At 40.8% G+C, this 26,282-nt stretch overlaps 2 protein-coding genes and 1 long non-coding RNA gene across 3 annotated transcripts; all 3 read left to right on the top strand.

Annotated features, from left to right (window-relative positions):
• The first annotated feature begins 5,973 nt into the window (after nucleotides 1–5,973).
• Nucleotides 5,974–20,500, top strand: LOC127339688 (uncharacterized). Its single transcript, XM_051365508.2, has 8 exons — nucleotides 5,974–6,503; nucleotides 6,587–6,652; nucleotides 6,895–6,954; nucleotides 18,919–18,987; nucleotides 19,227–19,295; nucleotides 19,369–19,428; nucleotides 19,509–20,090; nucleotides 20,187–20,500. Exons 1-8 carry the CDS (start codon nucleotides 6,485–6,487, stop codon nucleotides 20,498–20,500), a joined length of 1,239 nt encoding a protein of 412 aa, XP_051221468.2. The 5' UTR covers nucleotides 5,974–6,484.
• Nucleotides 20,501–20,532: 32 nt separating this feature from the next.
• On the top strand, nucleotides 20,533–22,066 carry LOC139838518 (uncharacterized). The gene is made up of 3 exons (XR_011755597.1): nucleotides 20,533–20,792; nucleotides 20,873–21,775; nucleotides 21,885–22,066. It is a non-coding gene; the product is annotated as an uncharacterized lncRNA (long non-coding RNA).
• Nucleotides 22,067–22,163: 97 nt separating this feature from the next.
• On the top strand, nucleotides 22,164–25,595 carry LOC139838517 (uncharacterized). The gene is made up of 2 exons (XM_071828248.1): nucleotides 22,164–22,404; nucleotides 22,477–25,595. Exons 1-2 carry the CDS (start codon nucleotides 22,321–22,323, stop codon nucleotides 25,180–25,182), a joined length of 2,790 nt encoding a protein of 929 aa, XP_071684349.1. The 5' UTR covers nucleotides 22,164–22,320; the 3' UTR covers nucleotides 25,183–25,595.
• Nucleotides 25,596–26,282: the final 687 nt, after the last annotated feature.

Genomic DNA, 26,282 nt, shown 5'->3' with positions numbered 1-26,282 from the left:
GCACCTAACCAATGTGAAGGCATGGTCACTTCAAAGAAGCATACCAGATCACTGGATTGCTCTGGAGCACAACTGATAGACATGCTTCGTTAACTTAAATTAGGGCTGGACGAAACCAGATCGATCGATCGGTTCATTTTGGACTGATTCAGTTCGTCCCATTTTGGGCATAGGAGAGGCTGAGGGGCGGAGCTAATCTTTGCTCAAAGCATGAGCATCAACTTTTTTGTAAGACAATACTATATCCTTAAATTTCCTTTAATTTCTCATTTGTATCAATGAGAGATAAATACATTAGAACTGATATGCATATTGCGTAGAAACTATCTACAAAGGATCCAAAAAAGGGACTAACACATTTGCAACATGGTTCATTTTCGTAAATTCGACACCTCTCTGTGAACCCCAAACTGAACAATATTATAGATAGCCTTCGAACACATGTGCTACTATTCTCTCGCTTACCTGAATGCGGACAAAAGTACACCTTAAGCAACAAATACGATGTCAAGGTAATGCAACTCTAAACCAAGCTAGCTACAACCAAGCTTAACACCTAACAAGAAATGTCTCCAAATCAAGATAGGTAGAGCTAAGGCTTAGTACCTAAAAAGTAAAGAGAAAAATTAAAGCAGGAAATGCAAGAGAATAAAAATCACATGGGCTTAAATATTTCTACAAACATATGAAGAACCGTAGTTAAAAGAACTGCAGTCTAACAAAGGCATTTCGTCAGGCCATTGCTGCAAACTGCAGTCCTTTGTTAAAACAATCTCTGAAAGGCCATTACTGCACTAAAGATCTTCATGAATAATTCACACCAGTATAAAAGAAGTGATGCTATTTTGAACCAAATCGAACAAAGAGATAGTACAATATAATAAAATAGCATATATTCTTTGATGTAGTTCATAGTACTACACATGTTGCTGTGATTAACCCGGTGGCAGCAACTTCTACCTAAATTGGTGCCACCTTATATTACCGCCAATATTAAGTGAAAAGATAGATGGTACACTGACGTCTTTGTTGATGATTGCAGTGATGCAGGATCCGGAGCCATAAAATGATTATCAATTGGGGAATGCACAATTTTGTGTGTGTGTGTCGAACCCAACTGTTGGGTGGAAGTGGTTATATGCCCAGCTGTGTCTGTGCTGTAAGTTCAGAATAGAACTGAAGGAAAATCTGAAACTCTACTTCATCTTCTTCCTTCTCATGTTTTCCCCAGATCCTATGTATCTTGTCCCTCGCTCACATCACGGCATTGCCGGTGGCCATGGACTGTTGCACTCTCCTAGAACTGCATGTATGCAATTACAATCACTGGACTGAAGTTCAGTTGTTGAATACTTGAATGTGAGGAGTAAACGTATTTTGCTTGTAGGCACTGCACCAAATAACGACTTTGCAACTGAATTTCTGAAAATTCTGCGGCAGTATTACGCGACCTTTCTTAAGTAAACATGACACCAAAGTAATTAAACTCACCCTCATTGAGGCCACGATCTGGATGACGTTGCCCTCCTGAACCCATTCCGTCTGACGAAGTATGTCCTTCTCTCGATCTTCTTCCCCTCGCAGGCTTCCTCTGTGCCGACGCTAGGTATGCTGGCAGCGTCTAGCTCCTTGGTTAAGAGGATTGGACAGAGATCATGTAGGAGGCCCCGAAGCAACAGGACACGGGGCGCCGCCGGCACAAAGCGAGGTGGGGTAGGGCAAGGCCACCGGCCCGCTGCCGACAGAGCGCGCCCGCCCGCGAAGGAACAGGACAGGAGCGCCGGCGGCTCAAAGCGAGCTGGGAGAGGGGCGGCCGCCGGGAGTGAGTGTGTGCATGTGTTTTGGCTAGCGAGGGCATGGCAGCGTGCGTCCAGGCGCAGCCCACCAATATTTTGCAAGGCCCGCTTCAGGCAGACGAGAAGGCCTACTTCGGGAAATTAGCGACACGCACGGAACGGAAGACGCACGCGTACGAACGACGGATCCGAATTTAATATAGTAAAGATTATGCTTTGTATGATGGAAACAACACATGATTATTTCAATGGCATATTAAGCACTCTCAGATATTTGAAACAAGTCATGCTACAATAATAACTACTAAGCATATGATGAAAATAACATCCAACATAACATACCAAAGTATATACCACAGTCTAAACAAACTCCCTTTTGCATCACTATAAGCATGAAACATTTTACTCGTCTCTAACACCAATCAAATTATTTGAAACAACTCTCATAGATAATAATCAATAAAGATCAGAGAGCTAATTATACCTAAATAAAGAAAACTAACAAGCTCTGGACAAAATAAGAATGGAAAACCAAGAGCTAAACGCAGTACTAGCAAAAGAGAACACTCGCAGAACAATAAGAGCGAAAACTAGAGTGTTCTATGCAATTAAAACGGAGTGTGTTATTATCCAAAACAAATATGCTGGGATCCAACCATATGCTACAACAAACAAAACAAAAGAAAACTAAAAACAAAAATAAAGACGCTCCGAGAACAACACATAGCATATGAAGCAATAAAAATATAGCGTCTAGAAAGATGACCTCATGCTTTGTTGATGAAGAGGGGATGCCTTGGGCATCCCCAAGCTTAGACGTTTGTACCTCTTGGATATTTCTTTGGGTGACATGGGCATCCCCAAGTTTGAGCTTTTGTCCATACTTCATCTCATTACATCATTCTTCTCTCCCTACACTTGAAAACTTCCTTCATACAAAACTTCACACAATTCTTATTAGCAGCATTAGTGCAATCAAAATAACAAATCCACTTGGGTTCACTTCTAACATATATCAAATATCCATTAAAACATTAGCTACTGTAACAAATTCTTCAAAAATATCTTCCCTCAAAAGAACGCAAAAATAAAGAGATGAAGGGGCAAATGCAAATACTGGCAGAACTCTGTCAAAATAGAGCAGGAGGTAAAGATCGATGTTTTTGAAAATCTTCTGTTGCTCAGATCGAAGTGCTCAACTAACTAAAGTTATATAATAACCTGGGGCATATGCTCAAAAATTGGCAGCCCAAAATTACGTTCTGGCTGGGAATACGAATTTTTATGGTGACAACACAGAATCTATTTCAGGATATCAACTTCCCCAAATCTTACTTCCTTCCTATTAGAGGCTATTCTTGGCACAAAAACGGAATAAAAATGGTAAGGAGAGGTTATTACAGAGGTAATAACTTACAAGATTCAACAAAAGAAAAATTATAAAAATAAACATGGGTTATCTTCCAAGTGTGCTTTTTTAACGCCTTTCAGCAAGGCGCAGAAAAAGAGCTAGCATCAAGTATTTTCAAGTGAAGAAGCATCAACATAACAACTTGTTCTAATAATAGAATCAAAAGGTGACTTCTTTATTTTTCTAGGGAAGTTTTACATACCTTTCTTGAGTGGGAATTGATATTTAATAATCCCATCTCTCATATCCATAGTAGCACCAACAGTTCTAAGAAAAGGTCTTCCCAAAATAACTGGACAAGAAGCATTGCATTCAATATCCAAGACAACAAAATCAACGGGGAAAAAGTTATTATTAACCATAATAAGAACATTATTAGCTCTCCCCAAACGCTTCTTCTAGGCAATATCAGCAAGATGAATGTCCAAACAACATTGTTCCAACAGTGGCAAATCAAGCATATCATAGATTTTTCTAGGCATAACAGAAATGCTCGCACCAAGATCACATAAAGCATTGCAATCAAAGTCATCTACTTTCATATTAATGATGGGCTCCCAACCATGTTCTAGCTGTCTAGGAATAGAAGCTTCACGTTTTAATTTCTCTTCTCTAATTTGCATGAGAGCATTTGTAATATGTTTAGTAAAAGCCATATTTATAGCACTAGCATTAGGACTTCTAGCAAGATTTTGTAAGAACTTAATTACTTCAGAGATATTGCAATCATCAAAATCAAAGTCATTATTATCAAAGGTAAAAGGACTATTGTCTCCCATACTCCAAAAAATTTCAGCACTCTTATCAGAAACAGTTTCAGTGGTTTTAGGAAATTTTGTAGAAATAGTGGGGACTTTTCCTACACCAATTATTTTACCATTAATAGTAGGAGGTTTGCTAGAATTTTATACTTCAACATTACTGGTGGTGGTGATGGTACAAACTTTAGTCAAATTATTATTTCTAGCAATTTCATCTTCTCTTTCCCACCTAGCATGCAATTCCGCCAACATCCTAACATTGTCATTAATTCTAACTTGAATGTCATTCAAAGTTTTGCTTTCTTTAACATCATGAGGCATAACCTTTAATTTAAGAAGTTCAACATCAAGAGCAAGGCTTTCAACTTTAGAAGCAAGAACATCAATTTTGCCAAACTTTTCCTCAATAGATTTATTAAAAGAAGTTTGTTTACTAATAAAGTCCTTAAGCATGACTTCAAGATCAGAGGGTGCACTTCTATTGTTGCTATAGTAATTACCATAAGAATTGTCATAAATATTACCATTATTAGAAGGATATGGCCTATAATTGTTACTACCAAAATTATTCCTATAAGCATTGTTGTTAAAATTATTGCTTTTAATGAAGTTCACATCAACATGCTCTTCTTGAGCAACCAAAGAAGCTAACGGAATATTATTTGGATCAACATGTGCTTTACCATTAACAAGCATATACATAATGGTATCAATCTTATCACTCAAGGAGGAGGTTTCTTCAATAGAATTTACCTCCTTACCTTGTGGAGCTCTCTTGGTGTGCCATTCAGAATAATTTATCATCATATCATCAAGGAGTTTTGTTGCAGCCCCCAAAGTAATGGACATAAAGGTACCTCCAGCAGCTGAATCCATAAGGTTTCTTGAACAAAGATTCAGTCATGCATAAAAAGTTTGGATCATCATCCAAGTAGTCAGCCCATGAGTGGGACAATTCTTTACCAAAGATTTCATTCTTTCCCAAGCTTGAGCAACATGTTCATTATCAAATTGTCTAAATTTCATTATGTCACTTCTCAAAGATATAATCTTAGCAGGACGATAATATTTTCCAATGGAATCATCTTTGCATTTAATCCAATAATCAATACTATTTCTAGGCAAAGATAGCAACCAATCTTTAGCTCTCCATTTCAAAGAGAAAGGAAACAATTTCAATTTAATAATGTCACCATCTACATCTTTATACTTTTGCATCTCACAAAGTTCAACAAAATTATTAAGGTGGGAAGCAGCATCATCATTACTAACACTAGAAAATTACTCTCTCATAACAAGATTTACCAAACCAGGTTTAATTTCATAGAAAGCTGCTTCAGGAGTAAGTGGAGCAACATGTGTACAAATATTGTTGTTTGTGCTAGTAAAGTCACACAACTTAGTGTTTTCAGGAGTACCCATTTTAGCAAGATTAAAATAGAACAACAGAAATAAAAGCTATAATAGAAACTAATTTTTTGTGTTTTTGATATAATGAAGCAAACAAGACAAAGTAAAATAAACTAAGAAAAATAATAACAAAGTAAAGAGATTGGAGATGAGAGACTCCTCTTGCACAAATCCTCTTTCTCCCCGGCAACGGCGCCAGAAAAGTAGCTTGATGAGCGCAGATTGCACACCGTTGTGGAACCCCAAGAGGAAGGTATGATGAGCACAATAGCAAGTTTTCCCTTAGTAAGAAACCAAAGTTTAATCGACCAGTAGGAGAAAGGCGTGACTTCAGAAGGTGTTGCTAGCTGACTTGTGGTAGGGCGCACTACCGGCGTCAGCAACAACGTGGAACCTGCACACAACACAACTAAAATACTTTGCCCCTACTTACAGTGAGGTTGTCAATCTCACCGGTTTTGCTGAAAACAAAGAATTAACTGTATAGTGTGGAAAGAGATGTTTGTTTGCAGTGGAATTAAAGATAACAGTGTTTGCAGTAAGTAAACAAAACATGATGATTTTATCTCTATCTCTACTACTTATAAAGGCACGAAGTGCCGTTGGAAAAATACATCTCAGCCATCCGTGCATATTAATCTAACAATCCAGATTTGTTCCATCTCCCCACCCCGTGAGATCAAATCTCCCACCCGCAAGGCTAAAATTAAGGGCTAAAATTAAGGGCTAAAATTCAGCCACAAATTAAGGGGAAAAATAACTTCCGCATATCTCCTACCTCAAACAGCCTCAAACAGCCTACAGCAGGCCATCCTCTCACGCCCTGCCCCAGATCCTCATACCCCGACGCCCGACGCCACACCCTGCCGTCCTGCCGGAAATCGTCTACCACGCCAGCCTCCAATCCTCTGCATCCTGCTGGACATCGTCGACGCAAGCAGCCATCCTGCAGGAGATCGTCCACCCCGACACCCTCCAATCCTCGGCATCCTGCTGGACATCGTCCGCACACGCAGCCGTCGGCCACCACGCGAGCCTCCAATCCTCCACGCCTCTCTGCCGCGACAACACTGCACCAGGTCCAAGACCACGACCGCACGCACAAGATGCAAAACGAAAATTCAGGTTTCGTACCAAAGAATACAGTTCATACGCCTAATACAACCTCATTTTCTTCATTTGTATTACATATCCAAACATGTTAATAGATCCTGGAGATACCAATCCTCGGCGTGCTGCAAATAGACAATCACATTTCACCACTTTAACTGAAGGTATTTCATAATCGACTCTTTTTGTTGATCTGTGGCTTCCAATGTGTAATATTCTGAAATAAACAACACATATGATATCAGAACAGAATGAAATATTTGACATGACATACAAAATCTTTGTAGTAAATTCTTTGCAGTATATCTGACAAAAAATTTATGTATACTTGTACTGGAAATGATGAAATTTTATGTATACTTGTACTGGAAATAATGTAACATTGATCATGAACTTATTTTGACAGTTCGGCCTGCTTTAGGCGATACAACAACCGTACACAGTCACCGTTCGTTAACAACAAAAGGTATAGACGACTGTAAGGGTACATTGCCCCTATGTGTGGTTTTGGTAATTAATGACAACCCCTATGGACTAATGTTTTCATTGAGTTTATATGAAGGAATATTCCATAGGTACTACTTGCTCTCCATGTGTTGGATTCAAGTATGGATGCCATGAAGATAAAGATATACCTTGTGTATTGGCATCATGATCATCGATATGAAGATATATATGTGATATGATCAAGAAGAAGAAATGAAGATGGAGTTCCTATGTGGAACTCAATATTATCCATGCTCTATCTTAAGTGAGTATGAGAAGATACAAGGTTGAGTTGGGCAAGTTCAAGATGAGCATCTTGAGCGGATCACATGCTTGAAGCTTGCCGTCCATTTGGTGATAGTGGACATGTGAAGATGTGCATCAATGAAGCTTTCCCATCATTGTGTATGGGGGAGCATTTGTGAGTATACACGAAGCGACAATGAACAAGTGATGGGATGCGCAAGGCAAAGGTATGACCTTGATAGGTTTTCCTTTTACCGGTCTCGAGGTGGTTGATGGGAGACCGGATTATAGGATAGATAGCCGCACTATCAAGAGGGGCTTCCGGTTGGGTAACTTGATCACATCGTCTTAGGGAGCTCAATCCTTGCATGCGTTGCATATTCTTATTGCTTCTTGGTATTTCTCGGTGTGAGGTTCTTGAGCTTGTTGCTAGCTTTACAACAAGCCCAAGTTCATCGAAAACGGAGTTCACATGCATCTTCTATTGCGTTTTCGAGGTTGGGTGATTTTACCGGTTATTCATGATATAAGGTTCTACCTTTTATATTCATGATAAAATCCCCTCCTACAGATTCTTGGGTTTTCACTTTCCATAAGATAGCATTTGTTGTTATCTTCCAAACAAAATTGGTTTCATGCGATTCGGAGTTCGGGAGCATTTGTTATTAAAGAAAAGGGAAAAAGATAAAAGGATAAAAAGAAAAGAAAAGAAAAAAAACAGAGGCGTGGCAGCCGGCCGTCCGCCCGGTCAACTGGGCCGCGCGCCGGCCCACCCGGTCACCGACCGGCCTGGTGACCGGTGCCTTCCGGGTGGCATCCAGTGGGCTTGGCCACCCCATCCGGCCCAGCACCCGGTTACCAACCGGGCCGCCCGGTGGAGGCCCCGGCCGGACCGGCCTCTCCGCCGGCTGGGCTTCAAGCCCCACGCGGCCCACCTGCTCGCCGCGCGGCCGCGGCCTATCCGCCGCCTCGTGAGCGCCTCCGGCCGCTCCCGGTCACTGGGCCGGACCGACCGGGCCACCGACCGGGCTCCTCGATGCCAGGCAGTCGGTCGGCCGGCAGTGACCGACTGGGCCGATTCTAGAGCTGTTTTTTTGCCCGTTTTTCTTGTCTTTTTCCCCCCAACAGTTTTATTTGCTCCCATGCTATAAATAGCTCTTCTTCCACCTTGAGCAAGTAGTTCTTCCCATTCTCTCTCCTCCATTGCTACTATTTGAAGAACTTGCTCTCCCCCTTGAATCCTCCAACCATTCTTGCTCATATTTGAGGATTTGGGAGAGGGGATCTAGATCTACACTTCCACCGATCGATTTCTTCTCTAAGTGAGGGAAACTCTTGGGATCTAGATCTTGGAGTCTTTGGTTGACTTTCCCCTTGTTCATCCTCTCCAATCTCATCCTAGCATTCGTTGCTTTGGTGGGATTTGAGTGTGAAGGACTTGAACACCTCCGGTGTTCTTGCTTTGCATCATTGCATAGTGTTGAGCTCTCCACCACGATTTGTTCAAGTGAGAGACCGTGAGCTTGTTACTCTTGGAGGGTGACCTCCTAGTTGGCTTGGTGATTGGTGCTCCGGTGATCTCTTCAAGAAGATTGTGAAGAGGCCCGGGCTTCTCCTTCGTGGAGCTTGTGAAGTGGTTGTGGAGCTTGCCATCTCCGGAGCGGAGGAAAAGCTAACCATAAGGAAGGGGCCATTATCCTTCGTGGGTGTGGTTCGGAGAATAGGGTGAGCCTTCGTGGCGCGGGGAATCCTTCGTGGGACCTCCACTCCTCCAAACGTGACGTACCTTGTTGCAAAGCAAGGGAACACGGGAATACATCCTCGTCTCCGCGTGCCTCGGTTATTTCTATACCCGAGCTCTCTTTCCTTGTGATAGCCATCGTGCTTGAAGTACATATATCTTGCTATCACTTGTGCTACATATATCTTGTGCCTATCTTGCTTAGCTCTAGTTGCTATTGTTACACTCAGTTGAGCTTAGCATATTTAGGGTTTGTGCTTGCAAACTAAACGATAGTTTAATTCCGCATTCATACAAGACAAATCCGCAAGAGTTTGTAATTGCCTATTCACCCCCCCCCCTCTAGGCGACATCTCGATCTTTCAATTGGTATCAGAGCAAGGTCTCTCCTTGTTTTAGGCTTCACCGCCTTGAGAGTAAAGATGTCGGCTAGTAATTTAGTGCACAATGACACAATTATCTTTGTTGGCACAAATTATCATTTGTGGCGAAATTGCTTGCTTTGTAAACTTCGGACCTTGTGTCCAAACATTGAGCAATTTCTAGATGTAGGCTTTTCTCCTCCGATGGATCCTCAAAATCTATCTTTAGAGGATGAGAAAAACTTACATCTTGAAGCTCAAGTATCTAATGAGCTTTTATTCTCCTTGAGACCCGATTTTCGTAGGTTCTTGATATATATAAAGCGAAAGTCGTCTCATGAGATGTGGATCAAGCTTAAAGAAATGTTTGGTGGATCCACTTCTCAATTGGTCGGTGGTGACTCCGAGGAGCTCTCTTCCCCTTCACATCATGAAGAGCTCCAAGTTGCTTCTACCTCCGGTCGTGATGAGTCATCATCTTCTTCCACTTCACCAACGTGTTGCAAGACACAAGGTAATGATATGGTGAGTGGTGAGGGAAATTGCAATGTTGATATTGTGATCAATAGTGATGACTCTTCATCTCTATCTCATTGCAATGTTTCCTCTTTGGACTTAAACACATCTAGCATTGAGAATGACCTACATGCTTGTGTTGTTAGTCCTTGCATATCATGTGTAAATTGCTTACATAAATCTCATGAAGATATGCTTACCTTGTCTTGCCCCCATAATCGAAATGCTTATATTTCCTCTAGTTGTTTGTTGACTAACAATGTAGAGGAAACCGAACACTATATGGATCAAGACATGTTTTCAAATGAGGATTCAAGAATATCTTCATCTTCATTCTCCGGTATGCACATGTGCCTTATGGCAAATGGATCAAAGGTATCTCCTACTTTGACTCCTAACACTTCCTCTAATGATGAGAGTGATGATGATGATAATGATGAAGAATATAATACCTTGGTGCATAATATGGCAATGATATATGCTTCTCTTCATGGTAATAAAGAAGCTCGTGCTAATCTCGAATACTCTATGGATATCTTGAATAAATATAAGGAAACCATAGTGAAGTTGGAATCCCATGTTGAAAATGAGGAAATGAGATTCACTCTCCTCAAGCATGAGCTAAAAGATGAGAAGCATGCTAATTTCATGCTTACACAAAAAGTTGAATCCTATATGCATGAAAATGAGAAAACTATTGTTGATGCTTGTGCTACTAACTCTAATTCTTGTGAAGCATCGACCTTAAAGGAGAATGTTGAGCTAAGGGCTCAACTTGAGTTGCTAACTAGCAATTATAGGGAATTGGAAGAAAGTCATAAAAAGCTCTCAAGCTCTCATGATGAACTTCTAATTTCCTATGATGGGCTAAAGATAGCTCATGAGGCTAGTATCACTAAGGTAACATCTTGTGAGCCTCATGTGGACATTAGCACAATCTCTACTACAAAAGCTATATCTTCATGTGCTAGTCCTTGTAATCCATCTAGTCAAACTAGTGATACACCTTGTGTTGGATTACTCACTTTGCCTTGTTGCTCTAACAATGAAGTTTCTACTTCCTCTAGTACTTGTATTTCTACTAACCATGTAGAGGAAATAAAAGAGCTCGAGGCCCAAGTCCTTTCTTTGAAGAAAGACTTGGAAAAGCGTCATGAAGGGAAATCCGCACTTGACAAGATGCTAAGTGTGCAACAATCCCCCAATGACAAGAGTGGACTTGGATTCAACTCCAATAACAAGAACAAGTCCAAGAGCAAGAGCAACAAGAAGAAGGGCCAAGACAAAGTCAAGGATTCGGCCAAGTTGGTTTGTTTCAAGTGCAAGGTTGAAGGGCATCATGTTAGATCATGCCCATTGAAGAAGAAGAAGAAGCACTTGAGTGAGAAACAACAAGGGAAACGGCCACAAGGTAAAGGTCAAGCTCATGCTCGACCTCAAGTTGAAGATAGGCCACTTCCCAAGAAGAATCAAGATATTGTTCCCCAAGAGAAGAAATCAATAAAGAAGAGAAAGGGGAACACTTGCTACTTATGCCGTGAGAAGGGGCACTTTGCTTCTTCTTGCTTAGGTGGTACCTTATCTAACCCTATAATTGTTGATAATGATTATTCTCTAGGGAAGGATAAGGATGGCAATGTGTTTGCCAAGTTTGTTGGAACTCAAAGTGGTTTCAAGAAAAGAACCATTTGGGTTGCCAAGCCTATTGTGACTAACCTCTTAGGACCCAACTTGGTTGGGGACCAACAATCTCAAACTTGATCAATAGGTACAAGTGGAGGGCATTGGAGATTTGGCTACTTCATGAAGAATTAAGGGATCTTCATATATTATATTTTGACCAAGCCAAGTCGTATGGATTATCATCTATATCTCATAATCCAATGTTCCTCCTTGCGGTAACTTATACTTCAACTCTTCATGTTTATTGTAAGTTACTTGCCCCTTTGCATGTTTGGTTTTGTACCAAATATGTGTATGTATGTGTTGTGTCTTACTTGCTTATTTGTGTATTCAAGTATGTTTGTTTGACTCACCATATACTTGTGTATTGCTTTGAGCCTAATGCATCTTGATGATATCTTATTTGGCTCTCTTTAAAGTGATTAATGGAACATCCCATTTTGGGGGAGTGATATGCTTTGTGCATCTCTCTTTCTTTAAAATGTGTGTACATGGGTACCACCACTTAGTATTGATATTGCAAGATTATCTAGTCACTATGTGGTGTGCCTTACTCATGAGAAATTCAAATTCTAAATATCCATTAATCATCTCTAGTTGAATTTTAGTTGCCTCTTATTTAGAAGAAATGTTTTATCACATTATGGGGGAGTAATATGTTTTGTACATATCACAAGCCTAGAAAATGTGAACATATGAGGTTATGCCACTTAGAGTTGATGCTCTTAATTATCTTGTTCCTAGGTGGCATGTTTGCTCAAACAAGCTCCATTCATAATAAAAATATTTTATTACTCATCTTGTGGGCTCTTGTTTGAATATGAAATTCTTGGTGCGGTTTTTCCTCAAATACATATCTCTATATCTTATTTGGGACACCGTTTGCTTCAAGTTATTCTAATCATTGCCGTGCGTGATTGTGTGACTAGTTGAAGTTATCAAGAATCTTCATCCTTGCATAGTGCTTAATTCTATATACTTATCCTATGCCTTTTATTGTGAAGTTGATCCTTTCTATCTTTGTCAATTCACCACCGGAAATTATTTCCAATATACTCTTTGTCTTTGACAATTGATAACCTTATATGTGGTTGAATTTATGAATCACCTTCACCTTGGATTGTTTCTTACCTCCTTATTTTATTTCCAAGAAATCTTTGTTGCTCCCATGGGTCTTCCTTGTCCCTTTGAAAAATGTTTTGATAAATTCTCTTGATTCATATCAAGTGTTTGTTTTGGAAGACAAACCTTTTCCTTACGGTACATTGTGCCATTGTGAAAAGTGTATAGGGTTTGGTTTATTTTGTTTGAACCTTGCTCTTTTGGGGAGTTTGCTATCTCATTCTTTCTTACATGATTTATTTGCTTGAATGAGATAAATCCTTGAGCATGTTTGCTTTATTTCATCCGTTATGCTCAATGGTTTCCTCTTAGTTCATTTGTTGAACTTTGTTGAACAAATCTTTTGTGGTTTGCTTCTTAGATATAACTTGGACAACAAATTTGTTTTGTGGCACCTCTATGCCTTATCCATTTCTTTTGGTGTTTTGTCCAAAGTATATCTTTCTTGGATCTTTAAAGGTTTTGGTGCATGCTTATATGTAATTTGTTTATTCTTGTAGCATGCTTGCCTTCTTTTGATCCATTATGTAGGATATACTCCATCAAATCCTAAATGGCTAAGATGTGCATGAAATTCAAACTTCATCTAAATATGCACATGTTTATATGGAGTGTGTCCTATATATTGTGGTTAGTCTAACCATGTTGGACCCAATAAGTTTGGGGACCAAGATGTACTTGAATAATGTTTTAGGTACATTGGAGATGCAATGGAGGCTTGTCTCATCTATAAGGAAGGTGTTATCACCATATGAGAATTGGAGTCAAGCTAGGATTATCAATGAACTCTTATCTACTACATCAAGTCATTGCTATCTCGGTAACAAGTATCCTATTCATCCATACTCATATAACATCCAACCTCTTGTAGGTTGCATCTTGGCATGAAATTCTTTATTTCGAAAATATTGCGATTCTTGAAAAATCCTTTTAAAAGAAAACTTCCTATTGTACATTTGAGTAATTTGAGAAGATGCATATGATAGGTTATATATATATCATATTTTATGATTCACCTATCACAAATATGCCCTCTAGCAATTTATTGCATATCAATTCCTCAAAGAGCTCTTGTGTGCAATATTGATGAATTTGTGAAATAAATCCGTATTTGTGATACTTGTTGCTTTTCTCAAAACACTCCAACTAGCTCTACTTCCCTTATTGTTAGTTGTGTTGTTTTTGAGGTTTAACTTGGTTGAAGTTCATTCATATACCATAAGTGAAAATTGGAGCCATAGGCTATATATGCTTCTTAAGCAAACATCTTTTGGTATATTTTATGACTTCATCTTGGATATCTCGTCTTATCTATTTTGTTAACCTCTTGTGTGTGCATGTTTCTTTATGGATCACTTTGTCCACTTTAGAAACTCATATACATAAGAGCGTTAATCCATCACCTTGATATCTTTGTTCTTTGCCGACCATCTTTTATCCTTTTGTTTCTTAGTGGTGTTGGTAAAGGAGATTTATGAGTGCTTGGTTTATTTGTTTTCCTTCTTGCACTCATATCTCGTAATTGTTGGACTAAAGTTGTTCTTGATAAGCATATTCTCTTTATCTTAGTTGTGTTCTAAATGATATATAGGGAGTGAGGATTCCATGTTTGTGCATATTGTATTCAAATGCAAACATTATAAATTGTGCACGAACCTTGGGGAGCTTTCTTATTTTTAGAAGCACTATATCTCTCTTATCATGATATCTTTGTTTGTCCAATTGGATCTTTGATTGCTTGCTTTATTTGTTGAAGCTCACTTCACCATATTATCTTTATGCAATCTTTGATCCTCAATATAGTTTGACTTCCTTCAAGTATTCATCATTGGATATGTGCACTTGATTCCACTCAAATTATGAGAGGTGCACACCTTGGGGAGGAACTCACATTATATTGGCCTTCTAAAAATTTCACCCATTTTGACAATCGATGCCAATGGGGGAGAAGTTTAGAGGGTTTAAGGGAATGGTTTTATACTTAAGTTTGGTTTGTGCTTAAGTGTTTTGTCCTCTCATGCATTCCATATTTATATGTCTTGCATGGTCGTATATATATATAGTGGAAACTATCCCAAAGGTTAATCTTGACAATATATGCAATGAATTCATGTTCATCACACGTGCATACATTGTGGGGGAGTTTTCTCTATATATATTGGTTCTACTCACATCTCTTGCATTAGTTGTAGTTGTGTGAGTAGAGCCGGTTTTGATATGGGCTAGTAGCTTTGTGTTACTTGACCATATCAAATACAACCTCTTGTATACAATTTATTCTCGGATAAGTTGCGTACTTGTTTCTAATATTCATTATATAAACCCTCTTACTGTGGTTGTCATCAATTACCAAAATGGGGGAGATTGTAAGGGTACATTGCCCCTATGTGTGGTTTTGGTAATTAATGACAACCCCTATGGACTAATGTTTTCATTGAGTTTATATGAAGGAATATTCCATAGGTACTACTTGCTCTCCATGTGTTGGATTCAAGTATGGATGCCATGAAGATAAAGATATACCTTGTGTATTGGCATCATGATCATCGATATGAAGATATATATGTGATATGATCAAGAAGAAGAAATGAAGATGGAGTTCCTATGTGGAACTCAATATTATCCATGCTCTATCTTAAGTGAGTATGAGAAGATACAAGGTTGAGTTGGGCAAGTTCAAGATGAGCATCTTGAGCGGATCACATGCTTGAAGCTTGCCGTCCATTTGGTGATAGTGGACATGTGAAGATGTGCATCAATGAAGCTTTCCCATCATTGTGTATGGGGGAGCATTTGTGAGTATACACGAAGCGACAATGAACAAGTGATGGGATGCGCAAGGCAAAGGTATGACCTTGATAGGTTTTCCTTTTACCGGTCTCGAGGTGGTTGATGGGAGACCGGATTATAGGATAGATAGCCGCACTATCAAGAGGGGCTTCCGGTTGGGTAACTTGATCACATCGTCTTAGGGAGCTCAATCCTTGCATGCGTTGCATATTCTTATTGCTTCTTGGTATTTCTCGGTGTGAGGTTCTTGAGCTTGTTGCTAGCTTTACAACAAGCCCAAGTTCATCGAAAACGGAGTTCACATGCATCTTCTATTGCGTTTTCGAGGTTGGGTGATTTTACCGGTTATTCATGATATAAGGTTCTACCTTTTATATTCATGATAAAATCCCCTCCTACAGATTCTTGGGTTTTCACTTTCCATAAGATAGCATTTGTTGTTATCTTCCAAACAAAATTGGTTTCATGCGATTCGGAGTTCGGGAGCATTTGTTATTAAAGAAAAGGGAAAAAGATAAAAGGATAAAAAGAAAAGAAAAGAAAAAAAACAGAGGCGTGGCAGCCGGCCGTCCGCCCGGTCAAGGGCCGCGCCGGCCACCGGTCACCGACCGGCCTGGTGACCGGTGCCTTCCGGTGGCATCCGATGGGCTTGGCCACCCCATCCGGCCCAGCACCGGTTACCAACCGGGCCGCCCGGTGGAGGCCCCGGCCGGACCGGCCTCTCCGCCGGCTGGGCTTCAAGCCCCACGCGGCCCACCTGCTCGCCCGCGCGGCCGCGGCCTATCCGCCGCCTGTGAGCGCCTCCGGCCGCTCCCGGTCACTGGGCCGGACCGACCGGGCCACCGACCGGGCTCCTCAGTGCCCAGGCCGGTCGGCCGGCCTGGTGACCGGCTGGGCCGATTCTAGAGCTGTTTTTTTGCCCGTTTTTCTTGTCTTTTTCCCCCCAACAGTTTTATTTGCTCCCATGCTATAAATAGCTCTTCTTCCACCTTGAGCAAGTAGTTCTTCCCATTCTCTCTCCTCCATTGCTACTATTTGAAGAACTTGCTCTCCCCCTTGAATCCTCCAACCATTCTTGCTCATATTTGAGGATTTGGGAGAGGGGATCTAGATCTACACTTCCACCGATCGATTTCTTCTCTAAGTGAGGGAAACTCTTGGGATCTAGATCTTGGAGTCTTTGGTTGACTTTCCCCTTGTTCATCCTCTCCAATCTCATCCTAGCATTCGTTGCTTTGGTGGGATTTGAGTGTGAAGGACTTGAACACCTCCGGTGTTCTTGCTTTGCATCATTGCATAGTGTTGAGCTCTCCACCACGATTTGTTCAAGTGAGAGACCGTGAGCTTGTTACTCTTGGAGGGTGACCTCCTAGTTGGCTTGGTGATTGGTGCTCCGGTGATCTCTTCAAGAAGATTGTGAAGAGGCCCGGGCTTCTCCTTCGTGGAGCTTGTGAAGTGGTTGTGGAGCTTGCCATCTCCGGAGCGGAGGAAAAGCTAACCATAAGGAAGGGGCCATTATCCTTCGTGGGTGTGGTTCGGAGAATAGGGTGAGCCTTCGTGGCGCGGGGAATCCTTCGTGGGACCTCCACTCCTCCAAACGTGACGTACCTTGTTGCAAAGCAAGGGAACACGGGAATACATCCTCGTCTCCGCGTGCCTCGGTTATTTCTATACCCGAGCTCTCTTTCCTTGTGATAGCCATCGTGCTTGAAGTACATATATCTTGCTATCACTTGTGCTACATATATCTTGTGCCTATCTTGCTTAGCTCTAGTTGCTATTGTTACACTCAGTTGAGCTTAGCATATTTAGGGTTTGTGCTTGCAAACTAAACGATAGTTTAATTCCGCATTCATACAAGACAAATCCGCAAGAGTTTGTAATTGCCTATTCACCCCCCCCCCCTCTAGGCGACATCTCGATCTTTCAACGACAACAACATTTTTAAACAGCTTTACTATCCAAAAGCTTACTGTAAACAGACATGGAGATTTCAGCTGTCAAATATTTACTGTAAACACACATGGAGATTTCAGTAGCCAAACTTTTACTGTGCAAACAAACATGAAGATTTTACTGTAAACAAGCATGAATGGATGGGCTGGGCGTGATGTCGCACCTCACATCTGGAGTGATTTCTGAACCGACATATATTTGGTCACTTGTTTCGTTTCCTCTAAAAAAAGTAGATGGACCAAATCTGTTACTTTCAAATAAAAATATCTTGACAAATACCTCTATGACAATTTTGCTTGGTCTATCACTTCACCTGCTGCTAATCTGTTGAGCGATCTGCACTAAGATTAATTGCATTACTTAATGCAGATATTGTACCTACAGAATAATAAGAACTGATACTTCCATACATTCATTTGAGTTTCACATCAGGTTAGAAATATTTTAAAAGGCTCATTCATTTGCATGTGGTGTAGTATCAAGTTCATTCAGTAGTTATGCTCTGAGTCAGCTCCTGATCTCTCCCCCATCAATTGACTTATTCTAACATAAAAGCAACCATAGAACATGTATGAATACAGATCGAATATTTCAAGTGAGATTGTTGTGCAGCGCATGATTGGTTACCTAAATTGTGGAAGTGTTATATGAGTGACCTCATAACCAAGGTCCATCTCCGGCATCAACATCTGAAGAGCACAACAAGCAACATCAGTTGTGTCAGCGCAAGACAATCATCTCTGTAAAGAAAGAATGCTCAATGTTGAAACATAAAGGATTTCTGTTTCAGAAGCTACAAGCAAAATCATAACATTCAATTATAACAGGGTTTCCTGGCGAGAAGAGATCAAATGAAGCAATACTGCTGCAACCGAAATAGGGTAGAAATGTAAAATTGTCCTTATTTTTTTGCATATGAATATGCACCTTCCAAAACAGCATATAAGCTTTCCCCATTAGCAGTAGGGAGTCGGTAAATGATTATTTTGCACACTTAGGGTACGTTTGGTTTCCACCCAATGCTAGCCCTACCAATTTTTTGGTTCGCCCTTGTCCCTGTGGCTGCCGTTTGGTTGGCCCCCAAAAAGTTGGCTAGCCCTGGGAAGCCCATGCGCTGCTGCTAACTGGGGGCGCAGGAAACATTCGCCAATTTTTTGGTAGGGCCAAATTTTTGGTGGGGCACGTGAAGGCATGAACCAAACGTACCCTTAGTCAGTGTGCAAATAAGAAATACACCACCTCTGGTCAACATCATTTATATGTCCTATGTCAACGGATAAATATACGGTAGCCAATTATATACTTGGCGTAGGGCCGAGTTTGTACCAGGTAGAAGTTACATGTATGTATAGTTGGAGTCCTAGACAGTCTAGCCATGTACTATATCATTTTTCATCAAATCTCCCAACCCTGAATATGCACAACTAAACAATACTATTTACATATCCTAAATAATGAAATCAATAAATTTTATGTATATACTTGTACTGGAAATAATGTAACATTGATCATGAACTTATTTTGACAGGAGTACTGGTTCGGCCTGCTTTAGGCGATACAACAACCGTACACAGTCACCGTTCGGAAACAACAAAAGGTATAGACGACAACAACATTTTTAAACAACTTTACTATCCATATGCTTACTGTAAACAGACATGGAGATTTCAGTACCCAAATATTTACTGTAAACACACATGGAGATTTCAGTAGCCAAACTTTTACTGTAAACAAACATGAAGCATATGGATAGTACTGTGAAGATTTACTATCCATATGCTTACTGCTGCATCTACTGTATATCATGTAACATTGTTCATGAGCTTCTTATGACAGGACAAATGCCTCGGCCTACTTTAAGCGACATAACAAATGTACTCAACAGACGTTCTGATTCAATACAAGGTATAAACGAAAAAAACTTTCCTATTCATATGCTTACTACTAGATCTTATATATATTCAATTCATCCGCGCAGATGGTCTAAAAATTTCGCGTGTTCTCGACAATCAGTCTACACCATCAAACTGCGATCAAAGTAAGAATAACAGATTTTAAATTCTCAATTCCGGCTAAAATCGTAAACTAAATCGTTCTTCCGTTTTCATCTAACTGAAGGTCAGAACTCTTTAGCAGCTCCCAGTGCCATTAATAATTGTAAGTCAAGCCTTCAAGAGCAATCAAATAAGCGTGCCAGAGAGCGGTACGCAAATATGAGCGTCGAAAAGAAAGAAGCATATCTCAAAAAAAGGCGTGAATACTATCATAAACGAAAGGCTAATATGGAAGCCTCTGCTGCTGAAGGCTTGCATTTACATTCTTCCATAGCCAGCCCTCGGGTTACAAACGTGCCAACCCAATTGGCTCAGCCTTCTAATCAATTGTCTGAAATAACCGATTCCCAATTGGTTCAGACTCCTATGTATATGTCTCAACAATGCAGTAACCAAATGTTTCAGACTCCTACTATGAATGTTTCTCAAAAGTGCAGTAACCAATTGGGTCAGGTTCCTATGGATGTGTCACAAGTAACCAGTAACCATATGCTCCAGACTCCAATGAATGTTTCAGGAATAGGCAATGACCATATATTTCAGGATCCTATGGATGTTTCTCAAAAGGACAGTAACCATATGTTTCGTTCTCCGATGTATGGACGAAATTTGCTTTCCAGTTTCGTCGATGTTATTGGCAACACTGGTAAACACTTGTGGTGCATCTCCATTATTTTTGTCCTATCTATAAAATTTTGTCGACCCATAAATTTACATATATTTGCTTTTTGCATGTTGTCAGGCCAACATTGTCCTGAAACAGCAGAAACAACAGACCCTACGCACATGAAAGTTAGGGAGGCGGAAAATAAACGTCAAAGGGCTCGATACTGCTCTATGAGTCCTGAACAAGTGGAGGCTCTCCGTCAATATAAGAGAAGTTACTACCTCAAAAGGAAAGCTCTGGCTGCTGGTAGTCTTCAGAAATGTGGTTCACTAATTGATGCTGCCGATGTAGGCTCAACTCCAAGCCAGTTGTTTATTCGATCAAACAATGGTATATTTTTTATTAATAACTTCTTCATAATCGCATTTCAGACTTTATTTTTTCTGTGATTAATAATTTCTACTACCGATGCTCAGAAGGAGACGGTAACAACAATGATGATAAAGATATCCAGACTGACACAGTGGTAGCAGATCCAGGATTATTTGAACCCTCTAATATCCATCAGAGCTTGCCTGGTAATTCACATATGCAACTAATAATTTTTTCCCTCAAAGCTAATAATTTTTTTCCTCAAAGCTAATAATTTTGTGTTGCTAGAATGCTTGGACACAGAAGTGAATAACCAAACTCCACCAGATGGTGATATTGACGAGGAAGCAAGGATATTCAGCGGACATCGTACGTATATTTATTAAGCATAATATTATTTTGTTACTAATATTATACTTTAATTTGACAGATTGAATTATTATTTCTAGGTGTTGAATATCAATCGTATCGACAAGAACCACACTGTAACAACGAAGCACAAGTAAATACTATTGCTGATAGCATCATATATAAAAATCTACCAAAAAAACACCATGTTTTAAAAAAGGTTAAAGGCTGCGACCACTGTGGAGCTATTAGGTTCCAATTTGAGGGACCTGCATTTTGCTATAGAAAAGGAAGAGTCCATGTGTTTATTCCGGATGTTCCTGATGAATTGAAAAGGTTGTGGACAAGTCAGGAAGATGACGATGCTAAATATTTTAGACAGAATATCAGATATTTCAACTCGCACTTCTCATTCACGAGTCTTGGAGTTACACTAGATCGCCGAGTTAGCACTGCAGCAGGAACCGGCAACTATACGTTTCGGGCACATGGAATTATGTACTACAAAATGGATGATCTGGTACCTGGCGATAATGGGCCATGGCATTTGCAGCTATACATTTATGATAGCGATGAATCATTATCTCATAGGGTCCAGAGGTCACCTGATCTTAATCTAGATCTCATTCGGAAAATACTGAGAATACTCGAGCACAATCCATATGTGCAGACTTTCAAGACTGTCGGGTCATATTCAAATCTAGATGAGTACAGGATTGAGCTAAACACAAATATAACTTTGGATCAACGCAGATACAATGCACCGACAGCTTCGGAAGTGGCTGCGATATGGGTTGAAGGGAATGACCCGATGAACTGCTTCGATAGGAGTGTTGTCGTGCATGGAAAAGGAGGTGATCCCCTGTATATTAGAGCGTACTATGGCTGCTATGATCCCTTGGCATATCCATTATTTTTTCCGGGTGGGGAGACTGGCTGGAATCGTAAGATGCCATATGCTGAGCTACCTCAAGTTTTAGTGGGCAATTCTGATTTACAAGCAGGTGTGTATGACGTACCAGCTTTTATTTATTATTATTTCCGTAGACTGCTATGAACAAATATGGTTTTCCGCATTTATCACATTATAATTACAAAGTCACATTATTTCAGGTCCAGATGGTATGTCTACACAACATGACATAGAAAACGATCATTTACCTGAACGGGATGATGACCAAGGCGGTGATTTAACTCGACGAGATGAAGGCCATTGTAACGATCTGTCTGACCAAGATGAAGACCATCGTAATGATTTACCGCGGGCGATGAAGAAGGCGATGAAGAACATGCTACAGCAGGCATGATCATAATTGATAAATTTATTTCATTTATTTGACAAACATAAACCAAACTAACTGTGCTTTTTTAACCACTTGAGGATGTAGATGACGTCGATGGTAACCCATATCAGGATGCTATCGACCTAGCGCAGTCCACTAGATTTGTTAGCGCCAGGGAGTACTACTGCTTCAAGTTACAGATACGGAAGGGGCTCTTTAACATCATCTTGTTCGGCGGCCGCCTCTTCCAACAATGGGCTGTTGATATGTACATCAAGATAGAAACTATGAGGCTTGACTGGTACTCAAAGCCAAGCAATCAAAAGACTATACGAGCTGATCTGTACCAGGTAATTGATGTTATTAATGTTTCACGAATATGCATGAATTGTTCTTATTTCTGATTTTATTTTATTTTGTAGGGTCTGGTTGACACCATTGATGCTGGCGAGGCACGTGGTGATCGGATTGGCAAGAGAATCGTTCTCCCTCGAACTTTTCCGGGCGGTGATAGAGACATGCAAAGAAGATTCCTTGATGCTATGGCTATAGTCCAACGTTGGGGCAAACCGGATTATTTTATCACAATGACTTGCAACCCGTACTGGGAGGAAATAACAGAGAACCTATTACCTGGGCAGCTGCCACAAGATCGTCCAGACCTGGTTGCAAGAGTTTACAAGGCTAAGCAGCGAGACATGATGAACTTATTGACGAAGGGCAAGCACTTTGGAGCAGTCGCAGCTTATGTACATGTGACCGAGTTTCAAAAAAGAGGTCTCCCGCATGAGCATATCCTTCTTATTATGAAATCAGATAGCAAGTTAAAGACCCCAGATGACTATGATCGGGTGATATCTGCAGAGATACCTGACAAAGACAAGTTTCCTGTTCTACATGATCTGGTTGTCAAACACATGTTGCATGGACCCTGTGGTGTGTTGAAGAAAAACTGTCCTTGCATGATTGATGGACAATGTCGTTTCCATTACCCTCGACAGTTTTGCAGCCAGACACAGCAGGGAAAGGATTCATACCCCATCTACAGAAGAAGGAAGGATGGGTGTGTAGTTAAGATCAGAGGAGCAGAATTGGACAATAGATGGGTGGTCCCATACAACCCATTCCTTCTCATGCGATACAACTGCCACATTAATGTTGAAGCATGCTCGAGCATCAAGGCCGTCAAGTATTTGTTCAAGTACATCTACAAAGGGCATGATAAAGCATCATTTGCATTCGAGAAGGAGGTCATCAATGACGGGGGAATCATCAATGAAATTCGCCAGTACAGGGACGCACGCTATGTATCTCCTCCAGAAGCTATTTATAGGATTTTCTGTTTTCACATGTTTGGTGTTAGTCCTTCTGTTCTGCAGCTCCAGCTTCATCTTCCCAACATGCATTCTGTTGCCTGGAAAGCGTGTGATAATCTGGAAGATGTTGTTGCTAAACCATCATCTTCTAAATCCATGCTTACCGAGTACTTTGATATGAACCATAAATATGCAGAGGCGCGGAAATGGTTGTATAGAGAGTTTCCAGAACACTATAGGTGGATTGCCGGAGATAAGAAGTGGCAGAAGAGAAAAAATAAGAGATCACAGATCGGACGATTGGTGTATGCACACCCGGCTGAAGGAGAGAGGTACTACTTGCGGGTGCTCCTAAGTCATGTCCGAGGTGCCACTTCCTTTGATGACTTAAAAACTGTGAATGGCCGGCTATGTGGTTCCTACAGAGAGGCATGTGAGCAATTAGGCCTCATTGAGCACGACAAATCCATTGATGACTGCATGACGGAGGCAGCCACATTTCAGATGCCTTATGCTCTTAGGCGGTTGTTCGCAACTATACTGGTTTTCTGCGAGGCAGCAGAAATCAGAAAATTGTGGGATAAACATCTACCATCGATGTCTGAGGACTATCGCCGCGATCAACCTAATGAGGCGGCACTTGAGCAGATGGTCCTCAGAGATATCAGGGATCTGGTGCAATCTATGGGTAAGGATATTAGAAGCTACAGACTTCCAGATCTGGTTGAGACAGATGGCTCTTATGAGGCTGATTATAGAGAGGTATACGAGGAAAGACAAGTCACCGCGGACCAAGAACATCTGGATCTAATTGACTGTTTGAACAGTGAGCAGCTAGCTGGTTTCAATGACATAATGGATCATGTGACGAACCAAAAAAGTCAGACATTCTTTGTTGATGGTCCAGGAGGCACAGGGAAGACGTATTTATACAAGGCGTTGCTTGCGAAGGTGCGTCACATGGGCCTAATAGCAATCGCAACCGCTACATCAGGTATTGCAGCGTCAATAATGCCTGGAGGTCGGACTGCACACTCCAGGTTTAAAATTCCAATCAAGCTCACTGACTACAGCATGTGTGGTTTCACAAAGCAGAGTGGTACAGCAGAGCTGCTTAAACAAGCGTCCTTGATTATTTGGGACGAAGTCGCTATGACAAAGCGTCAAGCAGTTGAGACGCTTGATAGATCACTTCAGGATATAATGGGATGCTCTTTGCCGTTTGGGGGGAAGGTTGTCGTCTTTGGTGGGGATTTCAGACAGGTCCTTCCTGTTGTGACACGAGGGACAAGAGCTCAGATCACTGATGCTACACTGCTAAGATCCTATATATGGGAGAATATTCGTAAGATTCGCCTCACGCGCAATATGCGTGCACAAGCTGACCCTTGGTTCTCTGAATACCTCCTAAGGATCGGCAATGGAACAGAAGATACTATTGGCGACGACTATGTGCGTCTCCCAGACGACATTGTGATCAGCTATACCGAGGATGGGAAAGCAATTAATAAACTCATCGATGATGTCTTCCCATCACTACATGCCAATGCTACGTCAAGAGAGTACATGAGCACACGTGCAATTCTTTCAACCAAGAACGAGCATGTGGATAACCTCAATGACAAAATGATCTCCAGGTTTCCAGGCGAGGAAAAGGTATACCATAGCTTCGACTCAATCGAAGATGACTTGCAGAATAATTACACAATTGACTTTCTAAACTCGATAACACCAAATGGCTTGCCCCCCCCATACCTTGAAGGTAAAGGTCAATTGCCCGGTCATTCTGCTACGGAACCTAGACCCTCATAATGGGCTATGCAATGGAACACGACTCATGATCAGAGCCTTTCAGGATAATGCAATCGATGCGGAGATTGTTGGTGGTCAGCATGCTGGAAAGAGGGTGTTCATACCTAGGATCCCTATGTCGCCCTCAGAGGACATCTCACTACCCTTCAAACTTAAGAGAAAACAGTTTCCCATCCGACTGAGTTTTGCAATGACCATTAACAAAGCACAGGGTCAGACCATACCAAACGTTGGTATTTACCTTCCCGAGCCTGTATTCTCACATGGCCAGCTATATGTTGCATTGTCAAGGGGAGTGTCCAGAAAAACTACACGAATTTTGGCCAAGCCGAACAAGGACATTGATAAATCCGGGAAAAGCACCAAAAACATTGTCTATACAGATGTTTTGGAGGGGTGAGCCAATGTGCGTTCCTCTCTGGTAGTTTTGAATTTATGTTGCTGTACCTATGTAGCTACTTTTGATGCTAACAAAAGAAAATCTGATTGCAGGTCATGATCGTCACGATAATACTTCATTCTGGCACATATTTCTTGGCCGACTGTACCCATACCAGAATCAAGATGGTCCGGCCAGCCTGCCTGTTCAATTATTTATCATTTTTTCTTATAAATATAATTCGAAGTTTCAGAATTCAGTCAATCACTTCACAGTAAGGGTTCCTTATTCCTATTGAATTTCAATTTTCTACAGGTGTATCGCTCTTATTGTATTGTAGCTGATAGATTCTTTTCTGGCATGTCACTACACTACTACACTAATGGTCAGAGACTTGTTCAACTTTCTAATGGTGCTAGAAAGAAATGTGCCAGTAAAATATTCGCTTTAATCTGTTTCAGGCAGCAAACCAAAAACTCTAATTTGGAGCCTATTTCCTTTCCGATGGTATACTTGTGGATGATTGTTGTTGAATGATGGTAAAGCTTAATTGTTTTCCACAAAGTGCAGGCTTGCGCCCATGTGTGCCCACTTTTTTTTTTGTAGAGTTCTCCTGTCAAACCATTTTATATCCCATTGTTGAACAAACAGCTAGATATTGTTGTAGTCTCTGTTTTTAAAATTATTCTGTTGCGTATATGTTTCTCTGTGCGGGCAGTCA

Source organism: Lolium perenne, chromosome 3 (genome assembly GCF_019359855.2).
Source record: "Lolium perenne isolate Kyuss_39 chromosome 3, Kyuss_2.0, whole genome shotgun sequence".
Lineage (NCBI taxonomy): Eukaryota > Viridiplantae > Streptophyta > Magnoliopsida > Poales > Poaceae > Lolium > Lolium perenne.
The sequence above is the reverse complement of the archived record's forward strand: the minus strand, read 5'-3'. Positions and strand labels throughout refer to the sequence as shown.

What these genes read in the sequence shown, in the direction of transcription:
- LOC139838517 (XM_071828248.1), top strand. Translation starts at nt 22,321, where the DNA reads ATGTACATCAAGATAGAAACTATGAGGCTTGACTGGTACTCAAAGCCA. An exon ending in TACGAGCTGATCTGTACCAG is followed by an intron (nt 22,405 to 22,476) that starts GTAATTGATGTT and finishes TTTATTTTGTAG; the next exon opens with GGTCTGGTTGACACCATTGA.
- LOC127339688 (XM_051365508.2), top strand. An exon ending in CCGTTCGTTAACAACAAAAG is followed by an intron (nt 6,955 to 18,918) that starts GTATAGACGACT and finishes TTATTTTGACAG; the next exon opens with GAGTACTGGTTCGGCCTGCT. An exon ending in CGATGTTATTGGCAACACTG is followed by an intron (nt 20,091 to 20,186) that starts GTAAACACTTGT and finishes GCATGTTGTCAG; the next exon opens with GCCAACATTGTCCTGAAACA.